This window comes from Triturus cristatus, chromosome 5_1 (assembly GCF_964204655.1).
Source record: "Triturus cristatus chromosome 5_1, aTriCri1.1, whole genome shotgun sequence".
NCBI classification, from domain to species: Eukaryota; Metazoa; Chordata; class Amphibia; order Caudata; family Salamandridae; genus Triturus; species Triturus cristatus.
The window spans coordinates 917,992,303-918,017,793 of NC_140587.1; the positions used below are offsets into that span (position 1 = coordinate 917,992,303).

The 25,491-nt window shown below is 43.2% G+C and overlaps 1 protein-coding gene across 4 annotated transcripts in view; it reads left to right on the top strand.

The window, feature by feature from the left end:
• ZNF622 (zinc finger protein 622) overlaps positions 1-25,491 on the top strand; it is a 92,883-nt gene that overhangs the window by 58,757 nt on the left and 8,635 nt on the right. For all 4 annotated transcript variants that reach the window (XM_085605948.1, XM_085605949.1, XM_085605946.1 and 1 more), the window contains exon 5: positions 9,707-9,819. In XM_085605948.1, the coding sequence (XP_085462074.1) occupies positions 9,707-9,819 (113 nt within the window). The remainder of the gene's footprint in view (positions 1-9,706; positions 9,820-25,491) is intronic.

The following is a 25,491-nucleotide window of genomic DNA, read 5'->3' on the forward strand; positions in this document are numbered from 1 at the left end:
TCTGTTCCTCCTAAAGCCCACTCTACACGAAAGATAGGGGCTTCAATGGCATTTTTAAGGAACATTCCTTTAGATGACATCTGCAATGCAGCCACATGGTCTACACCGCACACATTCACAAAACACTATTCTGTGGATGTGCAAACAAGACAACAAGCTAGTGTGGGCCAGGCTGTACTCAAAACACTATTTCAAACTATTGCAACAGGTACTTGTGGTCGCCGCTAGGGGTGGGTACTGCTATACAATCTATGCTAAGTGTGTGATCTGCAGCTCATATGTCTCGAACGGAAAATGCTACTTACCAGTATGCATCTGTTCTTGGCATGTAGAGCTGCAGATCCACACACGCCCACCCGCCTACCTTTATCTGTTCCAGTACTGTCTTATTTAGATACAGCATACATGGGCATCTTTCTGTCTCTTACAAAACGCCATCATTTCCCTGCTGGCAAAAAACAATCTGAGGATGGAGCCGATGCCCATGCGCACTATAGTCCAAAGGAGGAGTCACCTATCCTGTGACTTCAAAGACTTTTCCAGGACAAACACAAGTGCAAACATCCGGGCCCAACACCAGATGGCGATCTATGCTAAGTGTGTGGATCTGCAGCTCTACATGCCAAGAACAGATGCATACTGGTGAGCTGCATTTTCCTAATATGCAGTTGTGGTTCACTTCAGTCACTTTACCTTAATGTATGTTTAAACAAAACCTCTGAAATTTACTTGAAAACAGTTAAAGGTTACATAATAAAAAACAAATGCCTCTGAAATGCCCACGTTTTCGCTAGCTCCGCACACCATACTTCATATCAATGCCATTCAAAGCTTAACTCACACTCCAAATGGAATGCCGATGTCCCCTACAGTATTTATAACATTAAGTAAAAGGACTTCGGGATTTATACTATCACTGCGCACAGTCACCGTTTGCGTTTTACTGGCTGGACCCTACACAGTTTGACACACATGGCTTCGGAACATGATCTTGCAGCTCATTATCTATGGTGCTAATCAGGCCCAGGTTCTTTCATTCCGCAACAGCAGCTACCTGAAGGGGATGCAAACCTGCTCGATCAATGTTACCTACTATCAGTTTCAGGCGGCCATGCGCATCTCTTATGCTTCCTTCCCTGCGGCGCCCCCATGTTGCCTGCACTGGAAGGACTTCTTGGGAATCCATCCCCGGCCAAGCTGATGGCCAGATTGTACTCTGACATGCAGTGTACTGCCCCTGTTCGAGCCCCCTCTGCCTGTTCGGAATGGGAGACTCTATTGGGAGTTCCCATCCCGGAAGATGTGTGGTTGTTCTGTTGTGCGCAGTCGAGAGCACTTTGGCCCAATTACAGGCTGCGGCTAAGTCATAATTGTTTTTTGCATAGGCTCTACTGAGCACAGGAGTGTGTGTAGAAGTGTCGATTTTCTGCATTTGGCATGGGACTGCCCTGGCATTCGGTGATCAGGTGTGCAGTTATGGATGCTTTAGATGAGATGACAGGGCTCAGATTAGATTGGTTACTGCACTTCCTACATGGAATGTGTCCCCCCTAGGCACAGCGTTTGTCCTATACTGGCTCTTCAGGTTGATGAATGAGTAAACAACTTGTTGTTGGTTGAGTTTCAATACATGTATTTTATTCATACATTGTATGCTTTCATAATAAATGATTCTTCTTCATTTGCTGTTTGATGGTACATGGACTCTCACATCCGATGCATTTCGGGTATCATTACCCTTCGTCAGGGATTAGTCCTATGATGAAGCATGAGTATCATGAAAAACTATGCGCTAAGATATCTATGTATATCATTATATTTGAGCTGCTAATGTGACCCGTGTAAGTTGTTAATGGGAGTTCTAAACATTAACAAGCAACCTCTGCAAGCTGTAAAAAATTAATCGCGAGTGACTCGATCGCGAAAATAGAGATGCCGGTGTACTCTGTAGTGAATTATAGGATTTAGCATTGAGTTTAATGAAACGAAAAACTGTGCGGGATTAAACGAAAGTGCTACTAAAGCTCGTTTCATTGTGCTATATTCACTAACGCGGTTAAGACGCGGTGCCGGTACAGTTTGTTAGATCTAATCTCGTCTCATGCTTGGTTTACAATCCATATGTGCGAGGCTCTGGTAAAGTGAACAGCCGGTTCGTATCGGAGTGTTTTACGTTGTGCAATAATATGTAAAACTGTGAAAAACTAGTTCTAATCTGCGCGTCTATAAAGGGAGTGAAACGGTGGTGGATTAAAATCCTGCTGTGGTCCTACTCGACCTTTCTACATACCGTAGATGGTTAGTCTCGTCGGGCGTTCCGTGTTTTTGTGTGTTCGATCCCGATGTGAATAAAACTTATTCGGTGGCTATCTTGTTATTTAAGTTTGTGTGTGAAGCGACATAGAAAAAGGATTTAGCCTTATGACTATAGGGGCCATCTTTGAATGTGTTTTTCAACAATAATGTTTATGTAATAAGAAATTTTGACAATAATTGGTATTAACTAAAATAGTAAATACTAGCAACACGTGTTAAAGGCAATTATAGGTAACAGGCAAATTCAATGCGTTCATTGATCCCAAATGGTTGTACACTGTCCAGCTTCTTAATCCAGTAGTTTTCTCGCTGAAGTAGGTATTTTTTGTTGTCGCAACCTTCTTTTTTCTGTACCACTTCGAGGACCAAGAATCGAAGTTGACTAATATTGTGTTTGTTTTCATGAAAGTGGTTAGCCACGACTGACTTGAGGTGCTTTGTGCGAATGTTAGATTTATGTTAATTGATTCTTGTCTTGATATTCCTTTCGGTTTTGCCAACATAAATCTTGTCGCATGGGCATTTTAACAGGTAAACTGCATTGGTCGTGTCACATGTCGCTGTGACCGTTAGTTTTATTTTGTTGCCATTTCTTGGGTGTGTTATGGTTGCACCTGTTATGATATTACAGTTGTTGCAATTGTGGCATGCCACTGTTCTTTTGTAGGTGTTTTTGTCAACTTTTTGGGTGTATTTGAGCATTTCCCCCAAGTTTTTGTTCCTGGTGTATGCGAAGGTGGGTAATTCTTTAAATACATTCTTGAAGTCAGGTTCCATGGTTAACATTGGCCAATGTCGTTTGATTATACATTTCATATTTTGGCTATCTGTGGAGAATTTAGACACCATCACTAAATGTTATTTTTTATCAAACGGTTATTTTTGTAATAGGTCACTCCTATTTTTTTAATTAGCATCTATTCAGTGCTTCGTCTAGTAGGATAACCTCTTTGTAGGAAGCGTTCTGTCATTTCTTGTAGTCGCTTGGTTATTGTTTGTGGATTGGATACAATATGTTTGACCCGCAGCATTTGTGAATGTGGTAAATGTTGTTTAAGTGGCTCTTGGTGGAAACTGGCGTAAAGCAGCGTGTTATTTTGATCTGTTGGTTTCCTATATAAATCGGTGTCAAATGTATTGTCAACGAGAGTTATTTGAACATCCAAGAAATTAATTCGTTCTCGTTGTACATCGTATGTGAATTGTATTAGTTCATTTATGTGATTGAGGTGATCAGGTGCTTCTGTTAGTATGGTTTGTTGTCCGTTCCATACAACGAATATATCATCAATGTAACGCAGAAATAATTTGCTATATTTAGTCCATGGGTCCTTAGTGAGGATGTTGTCTTGTTCAAACTTGTCCATGAACAGATTAGCGTACCCTGGTGCGGCGCAATTGCCCATGGAAGTTCCGGTTGTTTGTATGTACCATTCGTTCTTCCATGTAAAATAACTGTGAAACAATGTGAATTGTAGTAATTCCATGAGTGCGACAATACTTGTTCTATTGCTTCTATTCCAAGGTTGTGTGGTATTGACTTATATAGTGACTTCACATCAATAGTGCACATTAAAACGGTTTCATCTGTGTCTATTTTGATGTTCTGTAGTTTGTTGAGGAAGTCTGTAGTGTCTTTTACATATGTTTTCATTTTGAGAACCATGGGTTGTAGATATCGATCAATGAATTGTCCGATGGGTTCATGTATACGTCCTTTGGTAGACACAATTGGTCTGAACGGTGGGTTTTGAGGATCTTTATGTATCTTTGGTACCATGTTATCTTGGTTGATAAGATCTTTCAAGATGTTGTGAAAGGCTTCTGTAGGATTCATATCAATTTTTATGTATGTTGTTTCATCTGCTAGATGACTGTTTACTTCCGCTTCATATTCTGCTGTGTTTAAAATAACCAAGGCTCCTCCCTTATCCGATTTTTGACAAGTTATGTTGGGATTATTAGCTATGTTCTTTATGATGCCGATCTTTCTGTGTGAGTTTTTTTTTCCTTTTGTTGGAAAGATTCAATTTGAGTAAATCGCTTTTGACTAGACTTTCGAACGTATCCAATGTTTTATGGCGGATGGGTGCCATGTATGTACTAGGTACGGATAACCCCCTTAGTTGATCTGGTTCGGGGTCGATTTGTGGAGGCAGTATATTTTCAAAGTAATGTCGTAATCATAGTTTTCTCATTCATCAACCAGAAGAGCCAGCATAGGACAAACGCTGTGCCCAGGGGGACACATTCCATGTAGGAATTGCAGTAACCAGTTGTTTCTATGACGTTTTGAATGCAAACGCCGCCCCAGGAGCACGCATATAAACTCATAAGGAATACAAACTTCACGTTAAAAAACTTAGGTAGTTGTGCATATTCATATTAAAAAGGGCTCAGATTAGATCACACACCACTCCTCTCCCTGCTGTAATATATAATGCAGGTCCCCTCGTAGCTTGGCAAGCTGGTTGCCCTGCTTCCGGGAAAGCGGAGAGTGGCGATGTGCTGGGGTTGCAGACCATGGCCTCGCTTGGAGGATTGGCTGAGGGACGCTTCGTACTCCCAAAGTCAATTGGCGACTTACTGGGATCTGATGCCGACCTCCTCCAGCCCCAGAGATATTTGGGAACCATCCCGAAGTTATATGCGCTTGAGGCTTCGGCTGAGGATACTACAGAATAAGGTTGTGGTGCAGCGTTGTGCAGCTGTCTTCAATATGCTGAGTCGGAGGAATGCCAATATATATGAGATGGCTGCTTATGGGCAGTAACAAGGCATTGGGCTAGTCCCCTCTCTCCAAATAGACAGGCGCTCAGGAAGCTGGGAAGAGTAGTGTCAGTCATTCTCCTTTCATCGCTTTCTTTTCTTCTTTTCCTTTCTTCTTTCATATATTTCTCTGTCACCTTATGACCACTGACTGACAAATTGGCCTGCCGGAAAGTTGATATGCTGTAACTGTTGGTAAATATATTGGGCAGGTAGATGTGTTTATCAGGATCTATAAGGCGTACTGGTGGCAAAGGTTTATTTCTGTACTCCGTACATGGATTCTGTTCACTTTTGTCAAATATAATAAACAGATTGGGAAAAAAAAGTAAGAGGACGTCAGATCACATCTTTAAATATAAATACATATATAAATACAGAATTATCACACTATATATAATCCGGTCATCTATAATGTTAGTAGTAAGATAATGTCAAGTCACACTAGTTAGATCATGTGTGTCATTTATTAAATCTGGTACATCAAGAACGATGCCATTATCAGTCCATTTGATGTGCGAGTTAACATTTGCATGGCAAGTATGCAAGCTATGCTTTGAGGAGGTATCCATACATGGGTAATTTCAGGGGTTTCTCTGTTTTCTTTTATAACCATAACTAAACTTGAACTGTGGGTGAAGTGAATAAATATATATGTTGTGTAGCCACCCATGACTCATGCGAGGCTAAGTCTTCAGCAATAATTAGCATGTTGCATGTTTCATGTATTGTGTATTCTATGGTGTTTTTAGGTCTTTCCTACATACAGCTTTAGCTGTTTGTTGACAGACCTATTACATCCAATAAAAACTCTCAGTGGGCTTTGTGCCTGCCCCTTGTTCTTAATTTGATGGCTTCCCCCACGTCACCCTCGCACAGATCCCTCGCATACGCCGCTGCCGCACCGGAGAATGCTCCTTCTCCCACCTCGCTGCCAAAAGTTTGGAACACCCCCTCAACCTTTGTACCCTCGCTGACCGACTTCAGGAAGGGGCTCAAGACCTGGCTCTTCGACTGTGAACTGCAGCAAGCACCTGGTTACAAGCACAACCTGATTGATTCTTGTCCACCTTAGTTTCCTGTACCTGATTTCATGGTTTTCCTCCATACTCTTACATTTGTCACATTCGTGGTCTCTCCGTATTTTAACTGGATGACTTGTATCTTTCCACCACAGAAATGAGTCCTTGCATTGCAGTGGATGTAGGACCATTTTCTCTCCCTCTTTGTCTTCCTGCTCAAATGTCTCCTTTCACACCCTTGCTCGCTTTATTCTAAAAAATAAAAATAAATAGGCTCCCACTTGTTGCAGTACCAGTACATATTGGAAATTTCATGTTTGTCCATCACTGTTAGTTTGCTTGGTATACCCATAATATAAGCACAGCCTGGACATTGGGCAGCTTTTGCACAATAATTCAGTCATTGTACAAGATGAGGTTGCCCCTGCATAGAACACTTTTAGTGTTCTACACCTTTATCATGGAAGGGATATGCATACTATTCTGCTTCTCGCATAGCTATCAATCCTACCATTCATTTTCTCAGGCATCTATGTTAACATATCAGATAAAGACTACCAACTTAATTTGCCATCAAAAAGCACTCCGATATAGGGAAAAGAGTCCACCCTCAAGACTATGCCTATTGATTGTTTTTTGCCTGAAGCTAGTAGCTACTCCACTGCAACCCATACATTAAAGGCACCTAGAACCAAGGCACTCCAAGCCATTAGATGTGTGAGAAATGAATATAGCATCATCTGCGTAAAGAAGCAGAGGAAGCTATCTAGCGCTTTGAGTGGGTTCATTTTCACATCAAACAATTCACCTTATCAATGGATAACACAAATTATGTCAACAACAAAGTGGGCGGACCCGATATAGGAATCCAGATACAAGGATGACTCCATGCCATGCACAGGTATGGAGAGAAAAACAGTTGGGATCCCGTGAAGGACCGTAATAGGTATCGATGGCGGAGGGACTTCCTCGATGAATGTGTGACTACAGGAGTCCGCCCCCTCCGGAGTCATAATTAGCTACCTAATCTTAGTAGTTTTTATTTTACCTGACGGTGGGGTCCGTAAGTAATGCGACACCCCTGCACTCACAGCACACCTTCGCATGTGTGCTGATAATTTCACGCGGTCACCCAATATTTGACGCACTTCACTTGTCTTGGTCCTAAAGAAAGCCTCAGTACCTCTGTTGAGGCTGAAACATGTCGACCATTCTATGGGGATAATGAAGACCAACTGTATCTTCGCGATACCCCCTTTCTGCTTTAAACCGTGCCCTAAAACATCAGGAATAAAGCAGCGATTGAGGATCCTAGTGGTACTTTTAAACTGCACTAAAATCAGCCCTCTCATACAAAAAAAACCAACCCGCTCCGCTGTAACTCTGGCGTCGTAGCACAGCTGGGTTGCATTTGGCAGCCCAGCTGGGAACCCAATGATGCATACCACCAACTAGGTTGGTGGGTGAGGGTTCTTCTTAAAAACCTACAGTTTTTTTTCTCCATTCTTGTGCATGGCATTGAGTCATCCTTGTGTCTGGATTCCTATATCGAGTCCGTCCACTTTGTTGTTGATCTAATTAATTTGGGGATAAGGACGTACCAAGCAAACACAAGGAGATGATGGACGGAGTGCTGAAACTTTTCAGATACTCACCCCCAGTCACAGATCTGGGTTGAATCCATCATCGTTCTTTAGTTCACTTGCCAACCCAGTTCAGACAAAGCTATATGCAAATCAGTCTTGACCCTGCGCCTCATGGGAACAGTCCAGCCCAAACTGCCAAGCATTCTGGGACCGGATTTGGGCTAACAGACCTCATCAGTCACGCTAGCTTGAATCCAGTGGCAAAGTGAGCAAGGGACCCACGTCTGGGCCTACCCTGCCAACTTAGGGCGAACAAAGCAAACACAAGGAGATACCCCCTGCCTTCCTCTCTCTCTCTTTGTTGTTGTTTAACATAAATTATGAACATAGAGGGTGCTAAGGCGCATCCCTGTCTCACACCTTTTTTCCCCGCTGGATGGATAGGCACACTTCTTTCCCCTGTCATACCTTGTGGAGGCCTGAAGGACTCTGTGATGGGACTGTAGGCCCAGGTTCTTCTCTACACCTAAAGCTGCATGAATTGTCCTGAGTGTGGACATGTCCATGAAGGCCAAATTTATGGGCACCTTCCTACAGATTATAGATTTAGAAATCACAAAGTAGTGCTTCTTGTGCCTCACGTCTGTCTGAACCCAAGTTGCGCATTGGACAGGATTACTTCCTTTATCACCCAAGCATTGGTATTTATAGGACTGACTTTAAGTTTCTAAGCCAGAGAGGCAACAATTGAATAATTTCATTTGATTTTTTTTTGTCTCCCAAAATCAACACTTCCTTGTCTCTCATTTGCCTGCATTTTAGGAACTTGTGTCTAGAGACACCCCCCCAAAAAAGAATTTACCACACGTTTGAGAGGGTAAATTGTATCCTTCTACTGCTTAAAATCATGGAACTGCCTTTTTCTTTACTTTTAGCATCCATGGGAGTGTACACTTTTTCCTTCTGCCTCTCCTCCGTGTGCTGTAACACCTTTCACGTCCATGCTGTCTGTGTTGTTCACAAATTGTCAGTTGCTTCCCCCATCCCATCCTGTCACCCTCAAGATTTTTTTTATATTATTAAACCTTCCTACATCTCGTCCATTGCTCCTCTGCTCACTACCACTTGGCGGGGTGCACTTACTCCTTCTCCCACGCTTCGTCATTGCTTCTCTGCCCCTTCTGTATTTTTTTTTTATTTACTCTCTAGGAAAACCAGCAGCTACAATTTGCCAAAACAGCATCAAAAAGCATTAACAAAGCCAAAAGGCAAGACTAATTGGCTTTGCTAGTGTTTCGAAAGGGTGGTCATATTGATAGCTTATAAGAAGTCAATAAAGATGCAGTGTTAAATCCATCAACTTCCAGGCTGTAGTAAAAAGGGCAAAGCAGTAATAGCTGTGGAATGCTCAAAACTTTTATCATTTAGAACTTGGCTTCCATCCATATCCAACTAGTACCTATGAAAATCTGGAGATTATAGATTTTGTAATGTGGTATTTTGTTTGCAAAGATTTGGACGTTGTTAAGAGTGTATCGCACTTGGTGGGAGTTATAGGGCATTTTGGCACACTCATTGTGATGCCATGTGTGCTAGTACATTATGTACTTCATTGTGTTTCATATTATTCTGAATTGGCATTACCTCCATGCTTATGAAAATTTGTTTCACATCACTAAGAGTGTATTGTGGAGTTGAAATAGAATGCAGCGATGTGGAAAGTAGGTAGCTCCCTAAATTGGATCATTTCATTGGGTTATTTTTAGGTTTTGTGCTTTAACCTCCTTTCGACGTAAGTTTTTTTTTTTTTTTTTTACAGCATGTCATTTATGTGTATGTGTGCATATATTAAACTTCAACAGTTCAATCCGTGATATTCCTTGTTTCACTGTAAAAACTTGTATGGTCTCCCAAATTATGTGTTCTAAAATTATTCTACAGCCAGAGTTAAATGACACTTCCATGTTCTACAGTTGAAAAATCTGATGAGATATTACTGGTTTATCTTAACAGGGCAAGTTATCCTGATCACAAGGAAGGAGAGGACGTGGAAATGCAAGAGGAAGTACCGGTTGAGAAGAATTTGGCATATGATGATGAAAGCATGGAACTGGTGCTCCCTTCTGGCAAGTACTTTAGTTTGGAGGAAAAAAAAATTGGCTTTTTTTTTAAATTCTTCTTCCTAGTTCTTTTTAAACCGTGCTCATGTTCTGTTTGGAAAGATAGCTGCATTTATTTGTATGATCTTCTCTGACACACCAAGAGAATTTTCTGAAGGAAAATTTAAGAGAATATGAAAATTTTTGCTAAAAGTAATGCTATAAAAAAATGAAACCTACAACATGGTTCTCGTAGCTAACATATTGTAAAGATGCCATATTTTAAAAAACATTTTAAAATGACTTAGTGGTTTAATCATTTGGAACAACTACCACCAGCCTAGCTGTATGGGCTGTCACAGGGGACTACATTCCCCATCTTGCAACACGCCAGGAGGTGCCGATGTCTGTTTCCCTTCCACAGCCGCATTCTGTCTCTGCATTAAATAGCGCAGTTGTACTCCCGCTGTGCGGGACACCTACCGTCAGCCTAGCTCTACGGACTGCCACAGGGGATTCCATCCCCTTCTTGACTTGCATCAGGAGCCGCCGTCTGTTTCCCGCCCCCAGCTGCATCCTCCCGCAGTGCTTATTAGCGCATTTGTACTCCCACAGGACCTGCCCTGGCTAAGGATAGGCCTGTCTGCGCCCGAACTAGGCACAAAAGTAAGAAGTCCACACACACTAATCAAGCGGCCGTGTGAAAATGAACAACCATGCCCACTTAAAGCTCCTATGGGGCATTTTGGGTGCCTTTTTAGGTCTCGCTGAGCCAGCGCATGTGGTGCTCTGCGAGAAATTTAGTGTGTGGGTTTTTCAAAGTGCTGCCACAGGCTTTTGGTGGCCTACCGCTTGCGTTACGCGAGCGTGCACGCGCACAGCCGCCATCTGTCTTTCAACGCTTTCACTTTCACGGCCGTGCTGCCAATGCTTGTTATTCCTTCTTGGTCCCTTTTACTCGCCTCTCATTTAACGTAAGCGTATTTTCTCTTCCCCACGCTCTATTTCGTCATGAAAATAAACTGCACCTTACTCCTTCTCCAATTGGCAGATTCCATTCACTGGTAGCCATTAGCCAAAAAGCCGCACCTTTGACTTAAGCCTGCCTTGCGCATACTAGCTCCAAAAACAAGAAACATCGGGCTCTTGTGATTTTATTTCGATAGCCACCATGCATTCTCACAATTACCCACATAGCCTCACCTCTGCAGTGACCGTGTTTTTCACTAGGTTTGCCCCCACACGTGCCAGATCCACGGTGCTCATTTTTCTGTTCTCTACCGTCTGTCTGGTTAGCTCTTTTTCTTTAAAACGTACTGTTCACAGCAACGCCATGGATGCAGGAGATAATAGTGCAAGCTTCACCTTCATCATAACTATGTATGTTTCTTTGACCAATTGGGCTGCAGTACTGGTATACTCGGGTCTTTTGTCCTGAATGGTTATGCAATGGGCGTTGACCTGTTGTGTAAGTGAAACACGCTACTGTTGCATAAATATCCAGGAAGTGGCAGAGTGCCTTGAAGGGTGTGCAGCAGAACGCCCTCTTCAATCGTTAATACAAAGCAGGCCCAAAAGAGACTGCAAATGTTGATGACATACTCGTGATTTATCTGATTACCCTTTTGACTTGTGAATCACAACAATTTGCATGGAATCTGTGAGCAAGCGGCGCTTCTCGCAAGTCCATGCATTTGGCGTCAGTCGTAATGCAGCTCCATGTCGCCCTCAGAGACTCTGAGGCCTCTCTTCCAGCCTAGAACAGAACTAGAACGTGCTTTTGGTAAAATACACATAAGAGACGACCAGAGATTTTTTTAGAGAAACCTCAATTAGTGCTGATATTGTTTTGGAGTGCTCGAGGTAATTCCTCTCTTAATGACTGTAAACGGCACCCTCCACAAACGTCCTTGATTATATATAAAAAAATAAATACCAATTAATTTTATTTCACTCTTCCAAAATTCCTTTCAAGTGATACAGCCTATATAAAAATGGTACGTTTAGGTTTCATCCGCCGAGAGCTTATGCACTGATGCTGCTAGAGGTAGCGTTCATTGTCACTCCTATTTGCTGCCTTCTAATTGGCCAGTGTTTGCCGATGTCACTTCCTGTTTTTTTGTTTTGCACATGTACCAAATAATGATTTATTTACTTTGATTAGGCTCCTTCCTTCAACTGTTCGTCCGCGTTAGTTCTTCCCTCCCACCTCCACCATGCCATTGCTTCTTCCCTCCAAACTTCCCCGCCATAAGAAAACAAGCATTGGCATTGCCAATAGGTCTCGCTTTTGGGACCTTATAAGTATTTAGTTATGCAGCACAATATCCTTGGTGCAACAACAACAATTGTTGCATGGCTAAACACTTATAAGGTACAAGGTTTAGCCATGCAACAGCTGATTTTGTTGCGCCAAGGATATTGTGCTGCAAAACTAAATACTTATAAGGTCCCAAAAGCGAGACCTATTTGCTATGCCAATGCTTGTTGATGTTTACACCAGGCTACCACCAGTTTGGAATAGATGGTAATAGCATTTCCTGAATGCCAGTTTCGCAATTAGGAAATGCTGTGTAAACGCAGCTACGGAAAGCGCAACCAGGAAATCCCTATTTGCGAATTCCTATTTAGTGATTTCCAAAATGCGATTTCTACTGGGTAGAAATCACATTTTGCAAAGCGTATATGCCTTTCGTACATACTGAAAGGCTATTTCGCATTTAGTTAGAGCCCGAATGAGCTATTCTGTCCGTTAAGAAATGCAAAATCGTTTTGTATATTTGGGCCTAAATCTGGCATATGCTACCTCCCTAGACTATGGTTAGGCATTATTCATCATTTGGTCGCCTTCCCTAAAATTGGGGCATGAGAAGAAAGATCACATATACCCATGTGATGGGAAAACTATCCAATCCTCTTTGCATTTGGTGATGATCTGCGATTTGTACCAAGATTTTAAAAAACTCCACTGTTTTCACCGATGAAATGTATTTACTACCAAGATGCTTTTAACTTTTTATGTACACTGGAAAATGTTGCTACATGTTACACAGTCTCCCCATCAATCAGAAGAAGGTAATGTATTTCACATTTGGAAAGGTTAACTTGTGAGAAAGAAAATTGATGCTAATTTTGACCATTCCAACACCTTTTGACCTATACCTTGTCATTTATATAACTCTTGCACTTTTGTACATCGGAATGTCCCTTGCACTAAATGCAGCATATCAAAATGCACTTATGACTACTAATGGGTTTCTTTTATCATCGTGATCTAGATAGGATGCTGGTTTTCAACATTGTTGATTATATTTATTTATTTATATATATATATATATTTCTTATTTATTCAACTTCCTTTGCGATCTTGCATGTTTTATACAAATAAGCATTTTACGAACTTAAAGATTGAAAAGGAACACATTTTTAACTTGACTATAACAAGATGCTAATTTGTTATATAATCCGTATATTTATGACTGGATTTGGTTTAAAATATTTTGTCTGTAGTCCCATTGCCTTGTCTAGACTGGAGCTTGTAAATTTAAAAAAAATAGCTTTTTTAACTAGGTGCCTTTCTTTATAATTATTCAGGGTTAAGGGTGTAGGTTTTTGGAATGCTTCCCTAGATTAAGGAGTGCTCTCTCCAGTATGTTCACTCAGTTTACTGTTCTTCCTTCAGTTTGTCTCTTTGGTTTAGTCACAACTACTATGCACGCTCAAAAGCGAGTTGTTAATAATCTGTATCCTTATTTTTGTACTCTTCATTTTCATGCAGATATGTCTTTGGAATGTATAGCCATAGTTCATAAAATAACCATCTCATTTGTGTGTCTATTAAACAGTGTATTATCTATTGAGGTCTCCAAATATTTGTTTACCAGAAGACCTCACAGAGCCTTTACTTCTCCCTCTTTCTTCTGCTTTTCTCTTGAAGTGTGTTTGTTTTCAGTGCATTTCCTCACTCTCCTCGTTGCCAGGGTAATCTTTGTTGCTAGTTTCATAATCTGGCGATTCTGTATATGTACTGGTAGGTAAATACTTGACGTGAAGAAATAAATCGGTGTTCATTTTCTCCTGAGTGTGCTTTGTTCCCTGTCTGCACTTGATAGAGGTTTAAGAGGTCAAATCAAGCATTTTAGAGTATAGACCTTCAATATAATACTGCAAAGCTTACATCATCATCCAAAATATGTCGCTTCACACGTAGCTAGACCCAAAGCTATTTTGGTAACCATATTGGAGTTCCTTGGTCACAGTCTGTTTACTCGTTCAAGTACTTCATTGGTAGAATGTTCTGTTCCAGTAATCTCCACACACACATTTCCTAGATGATTAACATGCCATCTTTAACTTCTGTCCTTCCAGCGCGGTCGTAATTGTGGAAGTTCACCGTCCCAGATTTGTGTACAAAATACTTGTATTGGAAATCTTTTCGATCCAGTTTTGGATTCATTTGCATGTGCCTCTTCATAGTCCCTTTAGGTGACATTTTGTGTAAAGTGCTTTTTCTGTTTTTACTTTTTCCAGTTTGTGTTAATCATGGTTTTTAAGTACCTGTATCAGTTGTTTAAAATGTATTGCTTTCTCATCTCAACAGCCCATATGCCTTAGTAACATTTTTGTGTCTTAGGCTTGCTGATTGTGTGTTCTGGGACATAATCGCTTTTGTGTCTCGGATAGGATTTTTCTTTGCTTAATTTTGTTTTTTTGTATTGCTGTGGTGGATGCTATTGATTTCCTGTTGATTGGCGTCTGTATCCTATCTCCCTCCACAGAGCTTTAGCCGACGGGACACCGTAGTTGACTGCTTTGATAACACCAGGGATTGTGCTCCTCTTGTCGGAGGAATCTTTGTTACCTCTCCATGGCCCCATTTTGTTGTTGAGCACTGCTCAGAAAGTATTCTTCTGGCTATAAAGAGCACATACGTATCCACCAGTTGTATCCCTATGTAGTACTTGGCTGTAGAACAGATATACTTTCATATACTCTTCAATCCATGTGTCCTCTGTCTCCCAGAGCGAGAGCCCATCTAAGTTGCGTAGCAGCTTATGGCTCTAAAGAGCCCTTTGGTTTGTCAGGCCCACTCCTAGCATTTCTATTTCCTGTCACCGGAAGCCCTCCACAACACAGCAGCACCTTGTGGCATCTGAAGATTCTGTTGCTTTCCAGGTCACTGATTTGTGTAAGTATTCTCAAGTCACAGTGGGCCTCTTCTTCCTTTTTTTTTTTGTTGCTAACAGTTGGTGAGATAACATGATTTGCTGATTATTTCCACAGAGTCTGATATCACTGCACTGACTAATATACATACAGAACGCTTTCTCAGGATCGTGGAGTCATTGAGCGTTCTTCCCCCTCCCGGTGACTGAGCAATGTGCCTGTTCTTCCAGTCTGCAGCAGTTGCTTGTTCACAAAAACACATTTTCATTCTCACACAGTGACTTTAAATAGCTTTGTATTCCCTTACTGATATTTGGGGTGTGGTCTGTTTAATGTGGAGTCTCTCTCTGCTCCTGGAAAGGTACATTGATTTTACAGAAAAACCTTTGCACTTGGGCATTGGTTAATTTTCATGTATGTGTAGCCCTGGTACATCCTGATCCCCTAGAAGAATATGGGTCATAAGTAATAGTTGTCACTATATGGTAGGAACCACAATGATGAAACCTGCAAATGTTAAAAGGAGGGAATTACCGATCCTGAACAAGTTTGTGTGCAGTGCAGTATATACCTCTAATGTGTTCCAACGTGTCTGTAATAAAGTGCCTCCACTATGTTTTCCCAGTCCATGAACTGTATGTCTCTCTTCTCCTAAGAACCGCAGACATCAAACATGCAGGGGACACTTAAGGCAGTTAAGTGTGGTTTCAGTCCCAATTGGATACTGGTCCATTAGGGGCAAGTAGTAAACATAACTTCAACCGGGGATAACACCTGAATTGTGGAGGGTTGAATCTTGCTCAGATCAGCAGAGCTGGACATTGCATTAAGAGTGTGGAGACTGAATCTCTCCATGTTCCACTGAGGCTGAAAAACGTTGGATACAGACACCCTATTGACATGGGCCACAGAAGGTGCAGGTTCACTTTTGCTTCAGTTATAGGCAAAGCAACAAGTCCATAACCTTGATACACTCCTTCCTTCTGGGCAGGAAAGACTATATACCCCCCTGGGGCTCCCTTAGTCATCATATTGTCCTCAAGCAGGTCCTCCCTGTCATCTTGGCCTTGTGTGGATTTGCCTAGGGATCACATCACTCCTGGCAGACACAGTTCTATTCCTCTGCAAGTTGGTAAGCCCTCCTCCTCTCCCTAGGTCACAGCAGCTTGGTGACTCTACAGATTTTCCCAGGCTAAGGCCTAATCTGAAGGGAAGCAGTCTATCAAAGTTGTACTGCTAGTCTGGTGATTTCTGTTCTACATTAGCGAGCAGGCCTCCTTGTTGTCCAATCAACAGAGGGGAACCAAGTACTGGATGAGGGTTCCTGTACTTGCTCCTCTCTGATGGTCAATGCAGGATCTCAAAGCCAATCGGAGGGTCTGCATTGTGTGCTTCCCTAATCTTCGAGTAGCATTCTGTTCTTGTTGGTGGCTATAGTCAGGGGCCTCTGTTTCCACACTCAAATCAGTTCTGACTGGTCGGAGTTGTGTACTGTTCTAGACTTGAGACCTGCATTGATTTTATTGACTTGAAAGATGGTCACATTGCAGGAAGTAAAGAATGGATGAGTTTTACCCAGGGCAGGGGAAAACCTAAATGGTTTGAAGGGAAGAGGCGAAAAACATCCTCTACCTCAAGGTTCGGAGGTGGTGCAGGAAGGATGGAGTCTGAGGCTCGGGTATCGCATATGGATATCACCACCTAGACACAGCAGATGCAACCATTTTGTGCAATACGCACAAGTTCCAAAAGGATGCCACTATTGGCAGCTCACTCGTGAGCCAAACATCCCACATGCATACAGAATATTTATCCTTCATGTATGTCCAAGACTTGATAGAAGCAAAGAGCCCTGGTTCCCTGGTTGGCAATGTGTCAGCACGGTTACAGGTAAAAAAGGACCTATGGACCAAAATCAAACTACCAGCTCCATCAGTCACTGCAGAGCCTGATTTGACAGGGCAGTAGCTTCTCTCATTCAGGATGCATATGCAGGTAAACATTCACCCTCACATCAAGCACAGTTCTAATGTCTGGAAAAGCCAAAGTGCCTCACTGTGCTTGCTTTATTGTAGAGCTCATTGGACAAACAAAAAATGCAGCCGCATCGAAAACATGCAATGACAGAGCAGCACAGCTTTCCAAAGCTATTTTGTCCTAATATGGCCCATTTACAGTTTCCTCCCAGTCTCTTGGTGCTTTGTTCATTTCTAGGTCCAGGCAATAAGGAATTGCTTGTGGAGAACTGGCCACTCTGAAATTACCTTCCTAGGGCTCAGGATAGGCATATTGCTAACCTGTCTTATTCTACGAATCCACCTTGGGTCTTGTCACACCCTTGGTAGGCCTTGCCAGGCCAGGGTCTTCCTCAGTTGCAGTGTCCTCAGTTGCAGGGTCTTTCTCAGTGGAAGACTGATTGTCTAGGTGGGTGATTGGGAGAATTTGAAACTTGCTCCAGCAAGTGGGTGCTAGGCACTGGACCCACAGGAGGAAGCTGTACCATCAGACTTTCCTGTTGCTTATGGCCCATTCTTCACTTGAATGCGAGGTCTGCCAGTCTCACTAAAGCAGAGTACGAGGCATTTACTTGTTTTCCAGTTCACACTTTAAACTGACTGCAGAGATTTTAAAATGTAGATCAATTTTCTGCAGATTTTCTTGAATCCCTGACCAGGACTTGAAATAGCCAACTAAGTCATGGGTAATGTGTCCATCAGATGTAAAGAAGACTGAGCCTGCTAACCAACCATGATCATCCTCTTGCATGGAGAGCATGATTTTCTCTGCAAGTTTACAATACCTGTGTAGCATAAAAGGCAAGGGTTATTGGATGCCAGGCTAGAAGAAAGAGTTGAAGCCATTTCCACCAGCACCAACATTTTATATTGCTGTCGGAAAGTGGATCACTAAGTGGTGTGGTTGTGAGACCTCACCATGTAATAGTGTCGCAGTCATTATCATGTCCAGTTAGGTTGCTTTAAGTAAACCCTTCACTCCGTCCTTGTCACTGTGGCACAAAGCAGTCAGACTTAAAGGAATTAGTGTAAAGCATTTAGAAGTACCAAAACTGTTAATAAGAGACACAACACAATAAATATCCAATCCAATTTCTAAAATCAGAGTGTACTTTTATCTTAAATTAGACATCAAAATGACAAAAGTCTGTTGCCTGCAACCGGAGATATGACTTTTCAAAGGTAAAGTAATTTGTTGCAAGCGGTTAGTAGCCAGTGAGCTAAAACGCCTGTTAGAATCCTTTTACTAGTCACAACGGGCTGGGGCCAGTCGCAGGGACCACTCAGGTCCAAGGGGATCATTTACAAGTCGTAGTCAGCAGTTTTAGGATCCTCATTGTACTTTTATTCTTTAAAGCAGTCCAGATATTGGAGATGAAGAATGCTGCAGAGGTTCTGTGAGTTTTCCTGGGGCTACCCTGAGGTCCACAAATTTCAGGGGTCATCTCTGGTCTCTGATTCAGTGTAGGTCCAATTGGCACTGATCAACTGGCCTCACAGTTACAGTAGGTTCAGCAGTTTTTTTACTGGTAGGCAATTCCTTTTCTTTGGGGGAGCAGAGTCCACTTCGGCCTTGGCTATGGGTCCCATAGGCCTGGGGACACCTCGGGAGATCCAGACTCGGTCCCCCAACAGCCATTTCGTTTTCCAGCGACAGGCAGGCATTCCTGGCAGCTGGGCTACCAATGGGTGTGGGTCTCTTTAGCTTTTGGTGGCTTAACAGGAAGCTGTCCACCTTGCTCTTGGAGTCACTTATTCCATCCTGACACTAGTGGCCACAGCAGACACAGTCCTCTTTGTGCGTTGCTTGGGTGAAGTAAGTGCATTATCTCTTTGCTGGGTCTAGGGTTCAGCAGTGCAGTCCTTCTCCTATCTATTTCCAGTCCAGATGTGATCTGAGGACTGTGGGTCTGGGGTTACACTTTTATTTCATCATCTTGTTTGTAGAAGTGGAGGACTCACTAGCCAATAGGGCAATAGTTCCCACAAAGCTACCTTTTCCAATTTACATCTCTTCCGGGGGGGTTTGCTCATCAAACAATCCCAGGATAGCCCTCTCTACCCTAATCCAAGATGGTGGAAAAGCCTCTTTCCCCTGTGAGTATAATGAGCGACTCCTGGGGGAACTGGTCTTGCAACTGGTTTTCCCCCTCTTGAGGAGAAAACCGCCCATCTGCCTACAAAAATGGAATGGGCAGGCGAAGGTGTGATTGCAATTTGCTTCACTGAGGCGGTAGCCTCTTTGAAGCATAGACTTCATATTGAAAGACATCACCACCAGGAAAACAAAAGCAGCTTGATATCAGGTTTCTTTCTTGAAGAAAGTGAAACCCTTTCTTTCAATAGCCAATGTCTGAATCAGTGCTTGATGTGTTTCATATCCTACCTTCATCAAGGCAACAATCTGCTCAATGGCTTTGCAGGCATCTCCTTTGCACCCTTAAAAGTCATTGAACACACTACAGTGCATCACATTAAGGGTCTGCAGAAGTTCACTCCTATCGTCACAGCCCTGCACAAAGTACACTAGTTTACCTTCCAGACTTCCAGACTGTTATCATCATCAAGGCCTGTTTCATCACCTACAAAACCATCATAAACCACATGCTGATATATATATATATATATATATATATATCCAACTAATTCTGGCACACAGCTACACTAGAGACCAGTACATTGCCAGACAAAGAGGCGTAAGAAGGAGGTAAACAAAGAGGCGTAAGAAGGAGGTAAAAAACTAAAAGAAAGGTGTTGTCCATCTAGAATAATATCCGATTGAACTTCTCTGACCCTTCAGCAGGTCAGGGACTAAAATCAAACTTTTCAAGGAGTATTACCCACCAGCATACGAGAACGAACACTTGGCCTGCCTCTTTCTAAACTATTGTAGCGTAGCTTGTGCTTTTGCCATTGTTCAGTGCCAAGTAGCTTCCCTGCTAGGTGTGTGACCTACAGATACTGTGACTTACAGACAGACAGTATGACAACCTGCATGCAACAAGAGGTGTGAGTATATGCTTGGTTATGTGCTGAACTAGAGACTGGCAGGCGACTGTGGGGTGAGGCACTGACAGATACAGTGTTTGGCCTCATGGTAGTTGTCTTTGGGAATTGCAAAAAAAAAGTAATGCAAATATATTCAGCATGCCTTGGAATCCAGCTGTATAGTGATCTCATTATAAGCCCTATGTGCATGGATGAAGATGGTAACACTTTGTAGTGGATGGTGTTTGTAGTAACAGTTAGTGTTCAGTAATCATGCTACTTAAGATAAATCAGTTAAGATGGTTTATCTGTGTCATGGGTGTTTGCACCTGTGGGCACATGCAGTACTACAGGATGTGTGTATACAGTGGGAGCCAAGCTCCATTTGTGCAGACATCTGCTTGCTGGAACAATACATCTTTTCAATCACAGGAAGTGGTAGTGAATAATCAAATCGCATTAGCAGGTTGGAACTGCTATCTTTGGACTTGCACTCGTTTTGTGGATTAAGGATACTGCAATTCACAAATATATGACCTGCATCTGGGTTGATAAGTGCATCGATGACGGGTGTCCTATCAGACACACAGTGCTCTGTCACTCAGCTCCTATACCCCACCCTCATTGGAAGCCATTGTATTCAATAAAAAAACTAAAAACTCCTCTCCTGGGGCATAGAATAGTCCACGGCATGGTTTTGGAGAATGTGCAACCCTACCTTAAGTTCATAATAGCAAGCTGTAGGTTTTTGACCCTCACCTCTGCACATTCCACAATTATGCTTGAGCGCTGGACGCATTTCTGTGAGAGAGAGAATGCGACCCAGAGGGGTTTCTATGGTCTGGAGGGGCATACCAGGTGTACCCTCCCTATCCAACATGGCTACTGTTAGCTTGCCAGACTGTCAAACACTGACGTTGATGGCAGTGATATAGTTCATAGTGGCAAAGCATGCTTTTTTTTACCTGTAAGCACCAGGATCACTTCAACCAGGTTCTTAACCCATCCATTTGGAACGTGGATGTTCCATGTGCAGAGGTTCTGCAGGGAGGATGCGACATGCATGCGGCCCTAGCCACACTGATATTTTGCATTTGCTGCATCCGACTAGTACCTAAAAGGGAGGTTTGGAGAGAGCCCAGACAGTAGATGTGAATTGCAGGACTCCTCCAGAACATTTCAGAGATCCCTTGTTGTGCGTCAGACATTTGACTGTAGACTAGAGGAGACCGAGGACCCATTTGAAGCTTCCAAAGTTTCCCTTTGATCTTCTAGTCCATTGTTCACTGGAAGGGCTACCCTCCAGAGGTTAACAGATAGTTAAGTAGGACAGCCTCACCTTTTGCCATTGTTTCTGTTCCCTCCTGCCACCAGCCTCCCAGCTCCACCTCATCTTTCAGCTAGCACTTTATAACAAAGGCCTTGACTGGACTAGTCTGAATGGAATAAGCAAAAGGGACAGAACGTCCCAGCTGTGGTCTTAGAGCTGACTGTTGGATTTCACAACTACTGTCTGCAGTTTTTGAATTGAGTTAGGGCAGAAACCAATATTTCTCTATATACCAGAATCCAGGAGAGCAACTGAGAAACTCTTGGTGCTCCAGGATTAGGATATACTCTCCAACTGTCCTTGCCCTTTAGAACTAGAAACGTTTGAACTTTGTCTAAGTTTGCCAGAGGGGGCTGCCTGGAACCTGCTTTGAGGGAGAGAACCGTCTGAATGCTCTGGAAAGTCTTTCAATGTGTCCTTGCATTAGAGAAATGCTGCTCAGGTAAGGAGCCAGGAAGAGATGAGCCAGTGATGTGTACTATATCACCAGGAAAGTACCACACCGCTCTGCTAGGGTGAGACCTAGGAGTCCCCGAAGTGTCTCTGCAGTATAAACGGAACTGTGTACACCCATCGACATTGTTACTGAGGAACTTAAGTTTGTCCCAATTATGCTGAGAGAACTGATTGCCAAGAAGCCAGGGAGCATTGATTTAAAAAGGGCAGCAATGTGAGGTCATCAAAAAGGATGACTGAGGGTGCAAGAGGAGAACCGCATCAATGGTGAGGCATGAATCAGTACCCAATATCACAACCATGAGTGGGCGACTCGCTTGGTTTGGTATTGGGTTTTACGTTTGGCCTCGAGAAAGAACCTGAGCTTCAAGATTTGCTGAGTTGCGAGCACCATTACTCGACCACCGCAGCACCCTAGACACCATGTGCACCATTCAGCTGAGGGGGTAAGATCACTGCTCTATACTCTCCGTGGCCATACGGTGGAACCCACGTGGACTGGCGCTGACCTGATGAACTCCGGAGGATTGCACACTGACTGCACTAACAGGTAGACAAACAACAAAATGTATTGTGGACACAGAAAGAACGCAGACTGGGGAGCATAGTCTGCACTAACCAGGAATTTGTAATCCAAGTGCTGTCCCTCATTTCTATCAGCCTTTCCCAATGACTTACTGTATTTAGAGAATTGCAGAAACTACTTGTAAACTGTTGTACAAGGAATATCATAAGAGATTGTTCTACAGGAACAGCCTAGGGTGTACTGTTTCCCCAGTAACTGCCAAAGGTTAGTAATACTGAGTATATTTTGATGCTTTCTGAGATATTCACAGCATTATGTTATGTGAGCTTTGAATAATGTACTTTTTTCAGAGACTAAGCATTTGCTGAACATTGAGATAGTAACTTGTATTGGTTCATTTATTGAGTTGAGCCTCTAACCCTGCACCACCTCCCTAAGTAAGCCTTTTACCGCTCAACTTCTCCACCCTGAAGGGCAAGTGCTAGAGGGGGTATACGTTTTGCTCAGTGTTGGACTCAGTCTTAAGGTTAAGCCCAGTACACCAGTGGAAAAAGGCCCTGATTTAACACAATCTGCGCACAGTAAATTGTCTTCTCTGGGGCTCCTGGATTAGTTCCGCAATCCGCTCTAGACAGACTCTTACACTTTCTGTTCAATTAAATGGCTGTACCTGCTTAAGAGGATAAACACGAGCTCTCATGATCGATAGTTTCATTTAACCCAACAGCTAATAATGAACAGCCTTGTTACTTTGTCTCCCCACGAGGGGAGAAGCCGCACCTGGTCAAGGACTGTACGGGGAGTGGATTACGTTTCCTGTCACCCCCTGCGACCGGAGAGCTCTCTTAAGCGCAACGCCTGCCCACGGCCATCGTAGCCATCGTGTTTGTCTCCCCCAAGAGGGGAGAAACCGCACCTGGTCAAGGACTCTACAGGGGGGGGAACTACGTTTCCCATCGCGACCGGAGAGCGCTCTTAAGCGCGACGCATGCAGGGATGCATCCGGGCCAAGGGCAGGCCCATCCATGTCCGGAGGAGGCTGGGCTGGGCCCCCCCTCTGATAAGTGGAATTCCCTGAGGCTTTCTCAATCTTGATGCAGGAAAATATAGCTGATACAAGAAATAGATAAGCGGAAAGTCACACATGATCAAGCAGGGGGAGCACTAGTGAACACATTAAATGCATTTCTAACCGCAAGTGTTCTCTCACAGGAGATAGAGCTTACAGAGCGACACCTGTCATTGGAGCCCTCCCTTCCCGTGAGGCGATGCTCCCTAGGGGAAGGTAGACTAAATACTGATCTTATACATCCTCCACCAGATGACCCCTCCGAACTGCTCACAAGCACGGTCCTGCACTTCTTCTGTTTTAGTAAATAGTCCCTTGGTATCTGCGAGTGAAGTTGAGTTCCCCTCCAGCTTGAACAAAAAACTAATTCACCGGTTAAGAGAAGAAAGGGTGGTAGGAGCCAAAAACAAAGGCCCGTAAGAACCACCAGTCTGACAAAAGAGGTGGTGTCCACAGACCTTGAAAATAGTAGGAGCCATGCCTCCCCCTCAATCCCAACGAGAGACGAGACCATGTGGAAAAAGTTAGAAAACTTGCTTACCCTCCTATTTGAACCACTCCTCCACAAATTAACAGAGATAGAAGGAAGATTATCCAGCTTTGATAATCATGGAGCAACCAGCTTGCAATCTTTAACCAGTTCCATGCGGAGGACGGCCGGGTGCCGTCCGAACCCCCCCACTCATTAATTCTCCAGCACCGTGGCGGAATTCGCGCCGCAGTCAAGGTGTTAACACATCCCCGCCCGGGGAGCGATCATCAAGTGCAAGGGAGGAACCAAATAAGGGAAGCTGAGCCAGATTATCCATATATCGTAAATTCCGTGGCCCCCACAACGGACACTGTTCTGTGTGCGCAACCTCCGATACCCTTGGCACCCCGCCAACCCCCCATACAACAAGAGAAAGTAGCAGAAGCACCAAAGATAGTTTCAAATAGCATTACAACTCAACAGAGACAACCTGAACTTATGGGAGGACCAATTAGGGGTGTGGGCCGAAGGCCAGAAGAGTGTAGGTGTGAGCAGAACTCTCATCTACATCAGCCACTAGATCTCCCCCCAGCAGCCTCACCCTCTTTCCCTGTTTTACTAAACGTACCGGTCTTGTGAGAGGGGGAGGGGAATCAACACCTCCACTAATGGCTAAAAGTCTACACTGGCTATCGAGGCAAATGAACAACGTTGAAGGGAGGGGCTGGTTTTTGTCAAACCATATTATTATAGCTAGATGGGTGGGCTAATCTAGAAAAACACTGTTAGGGTTTTTCTCCTAGGCCAGCTTCGTTGAGCAGTTCTTCCCGGGACCCGGATCTCTGCCCTACCGTTGGAGTATTTTTATAGACATACTTCACTTTTTATTAATGGGCCTAGGAGAGACCCGATGGTAGGGATGGCGGGAAACCGAAAAGATATAAACATGGGTGACTGTGAGCTGAGATTGGAGAATAGATTTGCCCCCTTGATAGATTTCGAAGCCTGTGATTGACTACCCCTGGCAAGATACAGCCACGATGGGGGGCTCGCACAATCCCATTTCAATATCCAAGGGGGTGAAAAAAAAAAACAATAAGTAGAATAAGGGTCCACAAAGAATGTATAAAACTAGATTCTTGGAATGTGGCAGGCATTGACTTGAAATTAGGCAACCCACATTGGCAATCAGAATGGCAAAACCAAGATATTGTATGCCTACAAGAGACATGGGCCACTGACCATATATTCTTAGACTGATACCGCTCATTTCAAACCGAATCAATATCATCATCGTCCGGTAGAGCCAGAGGGGCTCTACTAACTCTAATCTCAAACACTCTACCAATAAAAATAAAGAAGTTTGAGCACCCGATCCCCCAATTCCATCTTCTTCTGGCGGACAATGACAGTGGCCAAGTATGACTCCTAATAAATTATCATTATATTAACTTTGGGGGGGAACATGCAGTCAGTGGTGGTCACACTAGACAGAGAGATTGCTAAAATTACTAGTCATGCTAGCAAGGGATGACTTAGTATTATATGGGTAGGTGATTTCAATGTTCACCCTTGTAAACACACACAAAACCAGGTCTGTGGCTTAGAAGATAGTATGGGTGACCCTATTTACCATTTTGCACATCACAGATATGGAAACACCTTAAATAGGGTGTT